At 36.9% G+C, this 16,970-nt stretch overlaps 1 protein-coding gene across 2 annotated transcripts; it reads left to right on the forward strand.

The window, feature by feature from the left end:
- Positions 1–1,684: 1,684 nt before the first annotated feature.
- Faf2 (Fas-associated factor 2) lies at positions 1,685–15,435 on the forward strand. 2 transcript variants are annotated; one of them, XM_022063796.2, is made up of 8 exons: positions 1,685–1,903; positions 4,567–4,888; positions 5,307–5,493; positions 7,163–7,336; positions 8,089–8,184; positions 9,623–9,794; positions 11,595–11,738; positions 14,751–15,435. In XM_022063796.2, the coding sequence occupies exons 1-8, from the start codon at positions 1,847–1,849 to the stop codon at positions 14,928–14,930; spliced, it is 1,332 nt and encodes a 443-aa protein (XP_021919488.1). In that variant the 5' UTR covers positions 1,685–1,846; the 3' UTR covers positions 14,931–15,435. The 2 variants fall into 2 exon arrangements, with proteins under 2 accessions (XP_021919488.1, XP_087200487.1); XM_087344361.1 differs by having other exon boundaries at positions 1,686–1,811.
- The last annotated feature ends 1,535 nt before the right edge of the window (positions 15,436–16,970 follow it).

Consider the following 16,970-nt stretch of genomic DNA (forward strand, 5'->3'; position numbering starts at 1 on the left):
AACCAGGTAGTACTACCACAACAGTGGAAGGAATCAATTGTTGTCCCCACCCATAAAACAGGACAAAACTGAGTGCAGTAACTTCCGAGATATTTCTCTCTTGTCAACAACATACAAAATTTTATTGAATATTCTTCTAGCATGGTTAACACCATTTATGGATGAAACTGTTGGAGATGATCAATGTGGATTCCACCGTAATAGGTAAACTATTGATCAGATCTTCTGCATTCAACAAGAATTAGAGAATAAGTGGGAGTATAATGGATCAATTGACCAACTACTTGTGGACTTTAGGAAGGTATATGACTCAGTTAGGTACTGTATGGCATTTTGATTGAGTTTGGAACATCAAAGAAACTTGTTGGGTTAATTTTGATGTGTCTCTAGTAGAGTTTGTATAGGTAACCTTCTGTTGGATCCCTTCCCAATGCACAGTGGCCTAAAACAGGGGAATGTTTTATCCCCAATGCTTTTCAATTTTGCGGTAGAACATGTCATCAGGAAGTGCTCGAATTGAATGGTCTACACCAGGTACTTGCCTATGCTGATGATGTAAATTTGCTAGGTGATGGAGTGGGTACCACAACCAAGTATGCAGAAACTCCTACAAGCTAGCAAGGAAATAGGCCTAGAAGTAAATGTGGACAAAACTAAATACATGGGCGTAATATGGGATGAACATCAGCAACAATGGCATGACATAATTATAAGTAACACATCATTTGAATATGTTTTAAAATTTAAGTATCTTGGAACAACAATAATAAATAGAAATGAGATCCATGATGAAATTAAAACAGGGCACTCAGGAGGATATTTGGACCTAGGAGGGATGAAATAAGTGGGGCATTTAGAATACTACTTAATGGGGAGCTGCGTGAATTATACGGCTCATCTAGGATAGCGAAATCCAGGAGGCAGTGATGGGCTGGCCATGTAGCATGTATGGGGGGGGGGGTGAGGCAAGGGGTGCATTCAGTATTTTTGTAGGGAATCCTGGAAAACGACCACTGGGCAGGCCAAGAAGGAGATGGGAGTATAACATTAAGATGGATCTAGGGGAGGTGGGCTGTGATGATGGAAAATTTATTGAGTTGGCTCAGAATCGTGGCCGGTGGCGGGCTTTGGTGTTGTCGGTGCTGAACCTGTGGGTTCTGCTACCAGTGAGTTAGTTGAATTTTAAATCTACATCATGGCTGTTCAATGTAACTGATTCTTAAGGGTTCTGTAATGATGGTGGTGTATTACAATCTTAATTAGTGAGTTCCTGGACTCTGTCCATAATTTGACATTTTAAAAGAACACGCTTGTAGCATGTAACCTGCCCTCCTTCGCCGGCGAAAGAGGGCGGCAATTACTCTGGTGGTTCCATTAGTAAGAGCTAACCTCAATCACTGAGCCAGTGAGGACGAGGACATTTCGGTTCCCGAAACGTTATGAATTTTTAGAATATCAGACGATGGACAAAGACAAAAAGCTCAGTAACCGAAATTTTAAATAAATTGTATATTTTTCCAGCTGACCAAAGACTGCCGGGGTTTTTTTTCGGTGGACGACGTTCCCGAATGCATGATAAATTATTACGCACATTGTAAGCACTTAATTGTTTGGTAGCTGTGATGCGTTACTAAAACTTAAGTTAGTTCATATAAGCTGCGATTATTTGTTACTACAGTGTTGGTATTAACTGTGACGGTGCGTATGCGTGTTGTGTATGTTGCCACACAAGAATGTTTCACTGTTTGGGTTTGTTGAAGTCTTGTTTTAATGTTTAACAAATTGTTGCGAAGTGCTAGTGATTATCACTTGTAAGTGCAGAAATTTTTGTATTTAGAGCTTTATCATGGCAGACAATTTAAGTTTAACAGCAGAACAAACGGAAAAAATACTTCAGTTTCAGGTAATACATGTGAAGCTTCGTCACAAATAAGCAGTGACAACAAAATCATCAGCTGTTTTGACGCATGCAAAATTCGGCATGTATGTGTTTAGACGATTTCTTACATGAGGATAGTTTTCAGTGTCTTAATGTCAAAATGATGAGTACTGTTGACTTTGATCTGTTAATCTGTACGTTTGCCATACCATGCTTTTTGATAAATATGAAGAAAATGCATAATGAATTGATCAGTGAATTATTTTATAAATTAATGTTGATGTTCCACACTTGGTTTAGCTCACAGTCTTGACATGCTGTGTATATGCCTGTAATATGTTAAGGTATATCAGTGAGGATTTCAATGTAATATATCGGCTAGTGATCACATATTATACATTTGTCACTTCAGCAAGGCTTATGACTCAAGAACAAAATTGTTGAACATCAGAATTTAATTTGGTATATCTAAAAGAAGTCTGTGGAATGGTTGTATAGGTAAACATTTGTTTGATATGTTTCCTGTTCAGAAAGATTTGAAACTGGATGTTAATATCACCATTGCTCTTCAACTAACTAACTAACTAGATGGCTTACCAAACCTGAAGGTTCATCACCGAATTAACCAAAGCCCTCCACCAGACCCTGTCCTGGGCCAACAAAATCCAGTCTCCTTCAACTCCTGTCTCCCATAGATCCCACCTGACATTATCCTCCCATCTACGTCTAGGTCTCCCCAGCAGACTCTTCCCCTCAGGCTTCCCAACGAATACCCGGTGGATACCTCTTGTCCCATCCATGCGTGCTACATGCCCCGCCCATCTCATTCTTCTTGACTTAATCACCCTGACAATATAGATACATTAAAAGATGGTAGTTTGTCCTGTTCTTTGGTGGCATTTTGAATTATTCTTGTTGGTCATTAAAATATAAACATCTGAGAGCAAAATATTGCCTGGTGCCTATAATTTTGGGCTGGGCTGCCAGTCCAGAAAAGGAATTTGTTATGCCCTTTTGTAATATAAAAACAGGAAATATATTCTTTGAACATGTGAAAAATTTAAAATCGCTGGGAATCTCAGTATCATATTTAAGCCCACAAAAGAAAAGTTATGTCTGGGGAATACTTAATGTCATCCACTTCGGAATATTTTATCTTAGTTTTTTGTAGCCAAAGACATAAAAATTATAATGTATAAAACCAATATCTTTTTACCTGTTGTTTTTTTATGAATATTGGGACTTTGTCTCTTGCCATAATGGAAGCCCATAGATTGAAAGCATTTGAAAACATTGTGCTGAGGAGAATATTTGGAGAGGAGGGAAGTAATATCAAGTTGGAGAAAGTTGTATAATGATCAGCATCATAATTTTTATTCTTCACCAGATATTATTAGGATGATTCAAGAGAATGAGATGGAAAGATGTGATTTATACAAACTTTTACTTGGAAAACATAATGGGAAGAGATCAGTTGGAATACCAGGGCCTAAGTGAAAGAATGATATGAAAATAGATCTTATAGAAGTAGTGTGTGAGGGTATGGACTGGATTCACCTTTTTCAGAATAGGATCCTATTGCTGGTTGTAGTGAACAAGGTAACGAACCTTGTGTTCCGATAAAAGAAGGGAAATTTGGTAGCTGAGACACTGACAACTTCTGAAGGTCTGCTGCATTGCAGTTTGATGTTGGTGTATAGATAGACAATAATATAATGTTTATGTCTTTGCATTCAGTTTTACAGATTTGTGTATCCTTTGATATATCAAATAGATATAAGACATTAAATTTGCATTATGTGACAGGAATTAATTTATAAATTAGTTTTTTATTAAAATAAAATTGTCATCAGCAGGTGCATTATAAAGTGTCTGCAATTTGGAAACATTATTAAGTATAACAGCCACAAGCCCAGTAATAAGACAACCCAACCAAACTTCATCACATGCCTTTCAAACAGTTCCTCATTCATGTATTGTGATGTATACAGCTGGAATGTTTGTTAAATGAAACCCCACATAAGAGTAATAATGCTGTGGATTGTGGTCTTCAAGTCTGTGACTCATGACATAGCTCTAGTCCATATTATCACACATTCAGAACCTCAGATTTCAGTTAATAGGCTGGTAACAGGATTGTACATGTAATTTTAAGAAGTAAGCAGCTGTGTAAAGATTTCACACTCGCACTGATAACAGTGACAAGTTGGGTTTAATTACCCGTCTCTGTTATAGTTTATGAAAACAAGCTTCCTCCAGAACATTGTGGATAGAACTCATTTTTATTTGGGAGGTCCTGTATTTGATTCTTATCCAAAGGTTTCATCATTTTCCTCAGTTTCTCCATACAGATGCTGGGATAAAACCTTAAATAGTCTCAAAACTGTTTGCATTCATATCTTTTACAGTTTAATCTTTAATCATTGATTCAGAGCTTTGTACATGTAACTGTAATCTCCTAGCCACTTCAGAAAATTCACTGATGCATAATGTCACAGTATGGCTCAGACATATATAAGTTTCTGTTAATTCACTGTGGTGAATAGGAAAGTGTTCCTGGAGCCTTGAATCCACATGTATGACACTATTTAACATGTGAAGTTGAAAAAATGTCATTGAGAAAACTAATAATGTAAAAAGAGGAAGTGCCTAATAAATTTGTTACTTGTGGTGGTTGTTATGTGCAGGATTTGACGGGTATTGAAGATATCTCAGTATGCAGAGATGTACTGCAAAGACATGCGTGGGATTTGGAGGTGTCTGTCCAGGACCAGCTGAACATGCGTGAAGGACGTCCATCTGTGTTTGTTTCAGACACTGATATACCTGCAGTAGTGAATGATCATTCAGCTCAGCATGTGTTCTTTTCTCCCCCTCATGGGAGCAATGCTCGTGGCATTCGAGGGCTTTTCAGATATGTTGTGTCTCTAGTCTTACAGCTCTGCTACAGCACAGTTACCAGATTATTACAGTTTGCATTCAGGCTAGTGCAGCCTGACCCAAGAAGATGTAAGTAAAAAAATGGGGTAATCATCCACACTATAATCATAAACCTCAAAGTACTGATGATTACTCAGAAAACATATATTTTGTATCTGAAATTGATAGCCATTGGTATTTAATGTTAATTTATTTGGGTATTACCTACCAGTATGGCTGCTGTCATCATGTGTGGTTATTGCAGTGCCATTATTGCTTGTTTGGGCTGTGTGTGTGAGTATCAATACAAACAAAACTCTTTCCTGTTACACTCAGGAAAGAGTTTTGTTTGTAACTGTGAATATTAGCAGGCAGTTGATTAGTTCTTTCTGCCATGGCTCAGTGTAGATGACTCTAAAACTGAAATGGTTCCCATGCTGTAGTGTACAGAAGATGTCCCACACTGCAGGCAGTCCTCTGGCTACAAAATGTTGTTGATTCTTTGCAGATGTTATTGATCCTGTAAGCGATGTACTTTCTTTCATCCATCTGTATGAAGAACGATATGGACCTGATCATCCAGTGTTCTACCAGGGAACATACAGCCAGGCACTTAACGATGCTAAACAGGAGCTTCGCTTCCTTCTAGTGTATTTGCACTGTGAGGAACATGAAGACACTGCCAAATTTTGCAGGTGGTTTTTGCATTTTGTATTTATTTCTTAGTGGATGGATGGTAATATGAATGATGTGTGTGTCTTCTCAGGTTATGACCGAACAAACTATTGAGCTTCATATTAATAGAATGATAGAGCTGTATAGTATGAGATCGGGAATGGTTGTATAGTGGGAGGGAGCAACATTTTTTAACACATTAACTGCTGCCTTAAAGAAGTGGGTGACTGGGTGACTGTATTTTAATTTTCTTTAAAATGTCTCATGATCTCATTGGTGCTGATAAGCAGTGATTCATACTGCATGCTGGTCAGTGCACATGTGCAGTGATTTTATGAGGTTTTAGAATACTATTTAATTTTGTAAAATAACAAAGTTAGTTTCCATTGTTGGCAAGCAGTAAGTTCTGTCTAATTAAAGTACTCATTCATTGTTGAAGTTGTACTATGCCATGCATTAAAATAAAAATTACCTTTAAATGTCACTGAAAAGTGTAGCCACAATGAAAAATACATTCATTCATGAAGCTGTCCAAAAGTTGGTTCCAACTAAAGCCCAGAATTTCCAGGGCATTATGTGCAGTTATAAGTAACATCTTCTCTTTGTCATGTTTCATAGCATACTTTGCAGTACTTCCTCACAGTCTTCTCTTTTTCTTTTCTTTGCATTTGACTGCTGCAGATGATTTGTTGCCTTAGGTGATGTGGGTATCATTGTTATAGTAGAGTATGGAGACAACAGGTGTTGAGTAACAAAGTCAAAAGTTGTTTAATAATTGTTCTTTTTTCCAAAGTTTGTACAGTGGCCATGATTTAGAATAATACTTTCATTTACAAATTTGCCATTGCTTTCAGTGCCACTGGAATTTCTGAATTCTGATAGATCTTAAATTGCATCGTAATTGCAGATTTTTACTGCAGCTTGTTATGTTAGCTTGGTTGTAAAGGGTCTGAAGTAGTCACAAGAATCATCATTTTCATCTCCCATGTTGCTCAACTTCAAAAAGCATGGATGTAATAACCAAATTCATGTATGTTATTTACAGTCATAATGCTTACCTGTTAAGACAGTAAAAGGCATTGACACTATAGTGACTTGTATGTGAGTCTGTGGCAATAATAAGTACGTGATTTAATTACTTCAGTATAGTTTATGTTGAGAAAAACTTGGACAAAGAATGGGTATGTTTGCTAATGTTTTGTATGAATAATTTTGTATTGTATCTGATAGCATTGGAATGATATAAATGACAAGCTTAATAATTTATACTTTCCATGAAATATGTGAGGGAGGATGGGTTGGGTAGGGCCTATAGTACACATGGGAGAGATGTGAAATGCAAACAAAATTTTAGTTATAGACCTGAAGGGAAGAAACTACTTGGAAGACCAAGACATGGATAGGAGTATGCTTTTTGTAGAAATAATATGTGATGTGGATGATTTGTACACTTCAGGACATGGTTCATTGGCAGGCACTTGTGAACATGGTTATGAACTTTGAGTTTCATGGAAGGTTGGTAATTCCTTGACCACTCTGAGGACCCTTAGCTTCTTAAGAACAATTCTGTTCTATGAAGTAACTTAGATATGTACAATACAGCATGCCTTAAAGATGGATTTATGAAACTAGAAAAACTATATGAATACTTATTATATGTGAAACAAATAAAGATACTACATTTTACAGATGCACTTTACCACACCCAGAAGTGATAAACTATATAAATACCAACATGCTGTTCTGGGCTTGCTCAGTTACAACATCTGAGGGTTATCGCGTTTCACAAGCATTGCGTGAAAATGGATACCCTTTCCTTGCAGTTGTAGTTCTTCATGATGGAAGAATGACTGTTGTTGGAAGGTGAGTGAAAATGTGTTCTTATGTAGGATTTGACGTTTTCATGGCGGTGAGTCTGAAGATTGCTGTCTTCTAGGTTGTTGCACTGTGTAGTCTGGTAGATATCCACCAATGTTTCAGAGGACTAATAAGAGTGTGTGGGCATGTCTTGGGGTGTGTGTGTGGTTTTCAGTTTCGTTGTGATAAGACTGGGTAAGTGTGAGCAGGGATATCTGAGACAGGTTATGGTCCTCTCAGCTGGGGTTTGTTACCAACAGGAGAAGATTTTCCTTTTTTTTTTACCACATCCAAACCATCTTTAGGGCTCTTGTGTTGAAAGCTTTTTCCATAGCAGTAAAGTGGTTTGAGCATGACAGCTCATCTCCTTCTGTGTTATTATTGTTACATGGGTCTTTGCCTTTTTATGTCATGAACAGATAAATAAGGTGAACTCATTTGTTTTAACCCTTCTTCCTGCAGAATACAGTATTAAAAATTCTGTTTCCTTTTTACAACTATTTGTGTCAGCTGAAAACCAAGTTATGACATAAAGCACAGTACTTACCATTCAGTTACCTAATGAAATACATTCATGCATGGGTGTTTGAAGTTCTTTCTTCTCCTGAACTTGAGCCTCTTTTCCATAACACCACAGATTTGTTCTGTGAGGCTTACAACTAGCAGTTTTAAAGTTACGGAAAGTACCGTGAGATGTGAGTAGTGTTAATGTGACTGCCACTTTGTTTTACATTTGTGATCTCATTTTCTTGTGTCAGGTTGGAAGGCCCAGCTGAACCAAATGCACTCATCACTCGCCTTCAGACAATTGTGTCAGAGAATGAGGTAGCCCTGATTGCTGCAAGGGCTGAAAGGTACTCATTTGTTTGCTAACTTTTCTCAATTAAATTGCTCCCTTTCTATGTTAACACATCTTTCAGACTTATGTTGGTGCTTTTTGACATGCAGATAACTATGAGGATTGTGTATTATGCTGTGAAGCATATTTATTTTAATTCCTGTCTTTCTTCACTTTTAGACACTAATAAGGCAATTGATCTATAAGTAAACTAAAAGAAAATAAAGCATGTTTTCATAGTTTTCATATAAGAATTTAAACTTCAATGTAAACTGAATGGAATGAAGCCTTTTCAGGTGATATCCGTGTGAGAATTTAGTTAACTATCATACATTATCCCCAGAAGACAGATGTGGAGACAGAACTCAGTTATTATTTGGCTGATCAGTCAAGAAGACTTTGTATGTTCATGTCTCATCAGAATGGAAGCCACAGCCATAATATGGAGATAGCTAATTAGTCCTTTGAAATTCTGGCAAAGTAAAAACATCTAGGAACAACCATAAAAAATCAAAATTACATTTACAAAGAAGTTAAGAGTAGATTAAGTTTGGAGAATGCTTACTATTGTCCAGTTCAGAATCTTTTGTCTTTCTGTCTTGTATCCATAAATGTAAAGATGAAGTATACAGAACCGTAATTTTGATTTTTGATTTGTATGGTTATGGAACTTTGTCTCTTACCCTAAGGGAATGACATGGTTTGAGGGAGTCTGAAAACTGTGCTGAGGATTATTCTTGGACGTAAGAGGGATGAAGTGACTGGATAGAGAAAATTGCATGTCAAGTTTCATAATTTATGCTTTTTGCCAAATATCAGGTTGATCAAATCAAGGACGATTAGATATAGACATGGGCGAGATGAGGAATGCATGCAAAATTTTAGTCAGGAAACCTGATGGAAGAAGCCCAGTTGGGAGACTTAGGAATGGATGGGTAAACATTGTTAAAATACTGGTATGTCTTACAGAATAGGGTGTGAGGTGTTGATTGGTTTTACCTGGCTTAGGATAGGGCACAGTGGTGGCTCTTGTGAGTAAATATTCACACTGCTTTGTTTCATATATTTATTTAATTCTTCAATCTTTGCAGGTTAGAGCACATTTTTCCTCTGTGTCTTATGCTTTCTGTACATGATTGAAAGACATTGTCATTTCCTTCCCATACTCCCATATCTTTTTCTGAAAAGTGCCAAATTATGAAAATACATCTAAATATTATTTTGTATCTCTTGTAATTTCATATAGCTCTCCAATGACAGTTTGTAATATTTTTATATTTAACAAAACCATTGTGCAACAGAATTTTCAGTAAATGAAGGGTCATTCTAAGCAAAGTTTGTTTTATTACCAAATGCTGGGAGGAAGAAATTTGCTGTTTAGTAGAATAGATGACTGTCCTTAAGGATAGAGACTGTTTCTTGTGTGACTCCTACTTTTTCCATGTGTTGCTTAGGGTTGAACGCAGCTTTAATCAAACACTGAGGCAGCAGCAAGATCAAGCATACCTTGAGTCTTTGCGAGCCGATCAGGAGAAAGAGCGTCAGCGATGTGAAGAAAAGGAAAGACGTGAGGGGGAAGCAAGACAGCAGAAGGAAAGAGAGTTGGAAGAACAGTGTCGCAGAGAGGTTTGTTTGCATATGGCCCTGAGCAAGCAGATGTTGTGTATAGTTCAAGAGCAGATATAAAAAATGTTTCACATTATCTGTCGTGTTAACTTAAAGCAGGAGTTTACTGGTTTATTTTTAGAAGGTCATAACAGCCTTGGCATGAAGCTAGGATAGTGGAGACTAGGGATTTAGAAATATGGTGGGGAAACTTCTTGGACTAGTCCACTTGGAAGACTAAAGAGGAATTACGATATTAATGTTTAGTTGGACCTTATGTTGCAGGATTTTTGAAGTTGATGGAACTTGAGTAGGACTGTGTAAGCGACAGTGCCATTATTGATCTTTTGGTTTTGCTGTCAGAGTGTTATGAAATTCAAACAAAGGACACAAAAGTGATGGATCAGCTGTCACTGCCAAAATTGAATCATATTTTCCTCATCTCAGTTTCTGTTATTTATAGGATAGAAATTTTATCAACTTATTCTAACACTGTATCATGTTTCCTTAGCTACTACCTGCAGTGAAGTTGGAAAGGAATAGCAGACATTTGTAAGGCTACATGCCATATGTTGCTGAGAAAAAATCCCTACTTTAGCTTTGAAGATGGCTGTCTTCTGGGTTGTGCCATGCAGTCTGGTAGGTGGACATATACCAGAGACTATATGGCATAACAACCGAGAAGACAGCAATCTTCAGACTCACTGCCGTGAAAACCTCAAGTCCTACATGCTTTAGTTTTGTATGATCACAGCCTCCTGTCCAATGGGTACCAGAGTCCTTTCTTTGTGGTAAAGCTCAGCTGGGGTGTCACTGACCACTCACCTCTGTCTAGTGCCGAGGTTAAGAATGAGTAGGAGGTATAACTACAGTACATGACTGTAATCTTGAGACTTGCAAGGAATGCAGGAAGTCTGAAGCGTTAAAGGCAGATGCTATCCTTCCTCCTTCACCCCACTTCCTCGCCCAACAAGTCTCAAGATTACAGTCGCTGACTATACTCTTTTCTGAAGCTCCCACATGGCATGTAGTGGGACAGCTTTACTTTTTTTTATGTCCTTTACTGTGTTTCAGTTACTGGGCAGGTCTTTGATACAATGTAAAATTGTATTCTGATTTTGGAAGTCTTCAGAAAGTTTTGGCAGACATACTAGCCATGCTTTCTTAAGAAATTCATCATCACCAAATGGTTTACCATGTCTAATAGTACTTCCACTGACCTCAAAACTTGCAGTTACTACATTTGAAGAAATTGCAGTAAACCGTATGAAAAATGGTTTTTCTTGGCTCTTTATGCTTTGTTTTAGGAAAGTACTTTTATACTTAGTTTCATTATGCTGCGTAACAGACAAACTAGTTATGCTTTTCAGTTTCTGCTAGTTACACTTAATTTTTCCTTCCATAACCCTTGAAATTATCTGCCATTGAATATCTCTCATTTTCAGCCTTTTAACATTTGAAACATAGTAATTTAGATATTAGTTTCTATAAAACAAACATTTGTGTAACCAGCATTTCTTTCAGGTTGTCAGTGATTCTCCTCTGTTAAACTAAGATGATAACCCCATTACATGCTCTAAAAAATCTGTAGGAAACCATTAGCAGATGCTTTGCATCCTGTTATGCAGTAATAACCAAGCAGCAGTCTCTGAAAACAGTCTCAATTTAGTGTCAACAGTTAACCAAGGATAGCATCAGGTGGAAGATGCATGAAAAGCAAGCAAGTATAGTCCACATTCTTCCTTATCAGTGGACTGAAACCTTTTGCATTTGACGTCAGTACTCTGTTGCTGGAAGGTGAATATTATTTCATTGTTCCAGGAAATACAGAGGCAGAAGATTGAATACCAGATGCATATTCCAGATGAACCTCCAGCAGATCATCCAGAAGCTGTTCATATTGTTATCAAACTTCCAGATGGAATGCGTCTTGAAAGACGTTTCTTGCAGAGCCATTCCCTTGAGGTAACTGTGCTTGTGTAGTCATTTTTTTTTATAATGGTATATTGGAATTATTACAATATTTTGCCTGGCCATTTTAATTTTTACATTTTTTATCAGCAGACAGTAGATATTGTCTAAGCAAAATGTTGTAATAATTGTACTTGTATGTCTGTGTAGAGAATGGCTCAGTGCAAAGTAGCCTGAAAGATGGCAGCACATGCTCAGTATTCAGAGTTGTTGGTTTCCTTGTTTTCATGTTTGGGTTACTTGTCTGCAGAAGTGCAGTAAATGCATTTAAGAAGATTTTCATCAGGAAATATTTGTTCCCATTAATATACAAGAGGCTGTAGCTGGCTTTGTTTTGTTTTTCCATCCTTTATGGTCTCAGATGCATAGCTGTGGATAGACTCTTATAACATCTTATGGCATACTGTATAGCACTCTTCAAAACATTTACCTAATGATTTGAAGTAATAGCTCTTACCATGCCATTTTATAGTGAATAAATGATTAGTTTAGGTAAGAAAGTTTTTAGATAATCTTTTTTTACTGCACCATACTATAGCAAGGAAATATTTAAACGTTGTAACGGAAGCCTGAAAAGTTCATTACGTTGAAGGACGTGTAAGACAAGTAACTGGCCCACTTTATATTAACTCATAGCAGTTGGAACTTTGTGGCTATGAATTACTGTCCCATTTTAACTTGTTCTGAGCGATAATTTGAGCTGCATGCTAGATGATGGTTCACTGATGTACTGTCTGTGGAAAATTTATTTTACTCTTCTTTGTCTTTATTCATCACAGTACTTATATCTTTCTGTATTTATGTTTTTCTATTTTTTAATGGCTGTGGTCACTGATATGATACATATTATTTTGTGTTTATGGAACATGAAACTGACTGTTACAATTATGATGGTGAGATGTAAGACATTTCTGTTGATAAGTCCATGATACTTCTATATCAGAAGCAGAAATTACGGATTAATATCATACAACTGTGTTGACCTACAATCTCTGAAGTGGATAGAAGTGAGTTATTTCATCCCTAAGAAAATTTTCATATTTTAAAAATGTTCTGAATAGGTGATTCACCTTCATTACTTTATTTATGATCATAAATCACAACACTGAACAAAAGCAATATGCTTTTTTGGATAAAGTTACATAAGATAAATGATTAATTCAAGGTGTGGGATGTTTAACGTACACTGTTATACAATGTAACATATTTATAGTATTCTTCCTAATTCAGCTCAGCCTGCCTGTTCACTATCTTGATATGTATCTTCTCTTCACATACTTACTGGGATTTAACTCTCTTCCTTCCTGGTGCTACATGACACATGACAGTTGCCAGCTGTTGTGCAGAAATTTAAAAAAAACTTGCAGATAACCTTGTGTCAGATTTAAGGGTCAGAAAGTGTTGGGTTTTTTGCATGATGGATCCATTCTTTAAAACAGGGGTGGCCAACCCGCGGCCCGCATGTGGCCCACCTTGAACATTTTTCCGGCCCGCGAGATTCATCACACTTTTACAAAATATATTTATATTTAATTTTTAGTGCTATATATTTCTTTACAATGTACGCTTAGTATCATTATTATTATATTATCTATGTTTACATGTAAGAATAATAGTAAACACAATAATAATAACTCATTATGTTTCAATTTTTCACTCCAAAAAAATGTCTATAGTGTATCTAAATCTAATATGGGGATATATAATTTTATATGTGGCCCGCGGAGTTATGATGCATTTCCAAAGTGGCCCGAAAGATCATTTGGGTTGGCCCAACCTGCTTTAAAACATACATATAAATTACAATAGAATCCCAGCCTCTAAGTATTGGCCATATATCAGGTTGTAAAGGTAAAGTTGTTCCTGGTACTTATTAACCCATTTAACTCCTTTGATGAGTTCAGGTCACATACACTTACATGATTTTAAAATCTTATGACGAGTTGTAGTCACAGTATATCATTTATGAACAGTAGAAACACTTGACTTCAATATCCCCTGTTTCTGATGCTGACTCATAGATGTGGAACCATTTTATTACATCAGTTTTGATAGGACAGTCAGCCATATGTCTGTGTGTGTGTGTGTGGGGGGGGGGCATTTAAATCAGAGGTTACTATGTTAAGCACCACACATAAAGACATACAGGATAGTGGAGGTATAACTCTACTCTTTCTTGACCTCAGCACTAGATGCAGGTGAGTGGTCAGCTTCATGCATTGGCTGCTTTACCTCCTGGGGAAAAGGGCCTCTGTTACATATTGGATAAGAAGCTGGGTGGGCCTTGGGGTTGGTCTGGATATGGAGGTCAGTAGAAAAGTCTTTTTCCCCTGTTGGAAATTGAGCCTGTCATCCAGGGCAACTGGTGTGCCACAAAGTTTTCACCTCATATTATAATTATAACCATAATGAGATAAATAATTGTTAATTTTGTTTTCTGCTGTCTCAGTTTTCATTTTCTTTATTATGATCGTGCAGACTGAGGACAATCAAAATCTACTAAATGGAACTGGAAAAAAACAACCACTTTGCAGCAAAACATATGTACATGTATACTTTTATTCCCACTCTATGTATTTTTCTGCAATCTACATGTACAAATATAAATAAGTATCTTTAAGTTTAAATGTTTACACATAGTTAATAAATGTTCGACAAACAGTAGGAAATATTATACTTCAATTTACTTGAAATAATGAATATATTTAAAATAAATGGCATAATAATATAGTTGGATAGTTATAAACATCAAATAGAACACTTTTGGTTGGGGTCAATTTGTAAGAAGTTGTCATGGCCAATCAGTGCCATAAACCATCTTCCTTCCCCCTCCACGATATGCAAAATGGGTTTGGTGTGCCACCATAACTCTTCAATGATATTTAGTGTACCACGAGTGTAGAAAGGTTGCACAACACTGGTACATTGAAATGTGGAAGAAGTTTGGTTTTAACTTTTAATGAAAACCATAAACTGTTCAAGTGCTGCTAAATGCTCTCATTTCAGGCTGTCTTCTATTATGTATTTTGCCATCCTGCATCTCCAGACACCTTCGAGATTGCAACTAATTTCCCTAAACGGGTCCTAAATTGTGCACCCCAAGGAGAAGGAAGTCACAGCCAGACTTTTAAAGAAGCGGGCCTCCGTTGCCGTGAAGTTCTTTTTGTTTATGACTTAGAGGCATGATGTTATTTTATTGAAGGGCTTAAGTGAAGGTTTGTAGTGTTTGAAACTAGACTGTATGTGTGCAGTGGTGGAAAGGTTGGCAAACATAGATTCAATATGTTTTCAAACTTTGTTTTTTGCATAAACAGATTGTGCTGTAGGCTCCAAATTATAATTATATCAAGACAGATACACAAGACATGTAAATGTAAGTATGATAGAGAAGGAATTTCTTATAGTACCCAGTGTTAAACATGTTTATGTGGTGACAGATATCATAGTCATTTATAATGGAGAATATTTAAATTGCAGTTTAATTCAGAAAAGAGATTAACATTTTGTGTAATGTTTAGGGATGAACCCACTTTAAACATTCTTGCTATATGTGAAGAATTTCTGTGTATTAATTTCTGTGGTGTATAAGAAGATTGTGTAATTTCTCATTGTATAAGTGGATAAAAGCAACTGTTTTTTTAGACCACTGTTATTACTGTACATTTTTATTAAATTTATGCATGAAAAGACATTTGAGAAATAACATGTATGTTGTGTACCAGGCCCCTTCTTAATTAATATTGTTATGATCCTAACTGCTTGTGCATAAATACTGTATTTGTCCAAATACTATGTGGATCATTTTCTAAAATATTTATATGTTATTTAAGGCTTTGATTTGAGTAGCACAAAGTGCATAAGTTGCAGCATTAAGACTTAGCAACATTGTTTATGCAAGCTGTATAGTGTTGGGCAAAGCAAGAAACTTGGACTTCAAAACTTTTAATTTTCTTGCAGCCAGAAGTAAGGCAGTAGTTATTGATCACTTCAAGACAGCCCTTGCTAATATAGTATTCTCAGCCAAACTGTTCCTTCATGACAGATTTAAATGTCTTGTTGTTTTCAGTGTTTAGTCAGCCATAATTACAGCAGTTGGAAGTGAATGAAACGAAGCAAGTGCAATCATTTACTTCTGAGAGAATCTGAATACTTTTTATGTAAAGCAGAACAAGTTGGGAATTGTTGTATGGCTAGAAAGCTCCATCTGAGACTTTTTTTTTTTAGTGTTCTGTCTGACGACAGGTCCATATGAACAGGATCCTTCCATCCTTTTCTCAGACTGGGACCTGTTCATATATGTTCTTGGCAGATGATCCAGAAGTGGTTTGCCATTGCCTTCTTCTGTGTGTAAATGGAGTAATTGTGGGGATGCCACAGAGAAACCGGGGAAGCCCGGAGGAAAACTCCATGTTGCCTAGACCATGGCCTTGCCCAACACAAGTTATAAATTCGGACACCGCCGGGAATCGAACCCGAGACCCCAGGATTACAAGGCCAGCGTTCTAACCGCTAGACCACCGTGGCTCACCATTTGAGACTGGAGGGGGAAAAAAAATCTTTTTCAACAAATTAGCAGTCACTGGTGGGCTTTCTGTCACCAGAAGGTTAAATTCATGGATGTGGAAGGAAAGCTTTCTTAATATTTAATTGACAGGCACCAGTTAGGTTATGTGGTGAAATGTGCCAGTTGAAGGCTTGGAGGTTATGAAAGAAATTGGAGTCTTAGGCTTTATTGCAAGTCACAGTTAGTTGCAGAAGTTTTATAAACAAAACAATTTCTAGGTTCTCTAGGTGGCAAGTATGTTACATGTCACACCATTGCCATGATGTGTCAGCAGTAAGCACATCTGAATTGTTGGTAAACTAACTATCATGCTACATGGCACATCCCATATGACATTTTTAAAACAGTTTTTGTGTAATGGCAAGCAGGTGTTTCACATCGACTTCCTAATTTTCAAAAAGAAAATAGTACAGTAGCATTGAAGTCTATAGGTAATTTGTTTCCACAGTGCCATAAAGTTATCAGTAAGAATTATGAGGTCAGCCCAGTGGTGTTTCAATGATGCACTGAAACCTTGATTCGTGGATGTGGCATTTGACAACAATGAGACCATCATCTGAAGTCAGTTGCCTTATCTATCCATCCACGCTAATTTTTGGTTGTATCGGTGGTTAGGAAGGTATTTGTTTTGGTGCTATTGAAAGATTGTAGGTTTTTGCCTG

Source organism: Zootermopsis nevadensis, unplaced genomic scaffold (genome assembly GCF_977971745.1).
Source record: "Zootermopsis nevadensis isolate Lab colony 2312 unplaced genomic scaffold, Znev_1.0 Znev_ptg000007l, whole genome shotgun sequence".
Classification (NCBI taxonomy): Eukaryota; Metazoa; Arthropoda; class Insecta; order Blattodea; family Termopsidae; genus Zootermopsis; species Zootermopsis nevadensis.

Bases quoted from the DNA above. Each gene is read 5' to 3' on its own strand.
- Faf2 (XM_022063796.2), top strand. From the start codon at position 1,847: ATGGCAGACAATTTAAGTTTAACAGCAGAACAAACGGAAAAAATACTT. The intron at 4,889-5,306 runs GTAAGTAAAAAA...GATTCTTTGCAG, and splicing joins GCAGCCTGACCCAAGAAGAT to ATGTTATTGATCCTGTAAGC. The intron at 9,795-11,594 runs GTTTGTTTGCAT...TCATTGTTCCAG, and splicing joins AAGAACAGTGTCGCAGAGAG to GAAATACAGAGGCAGAAGAT.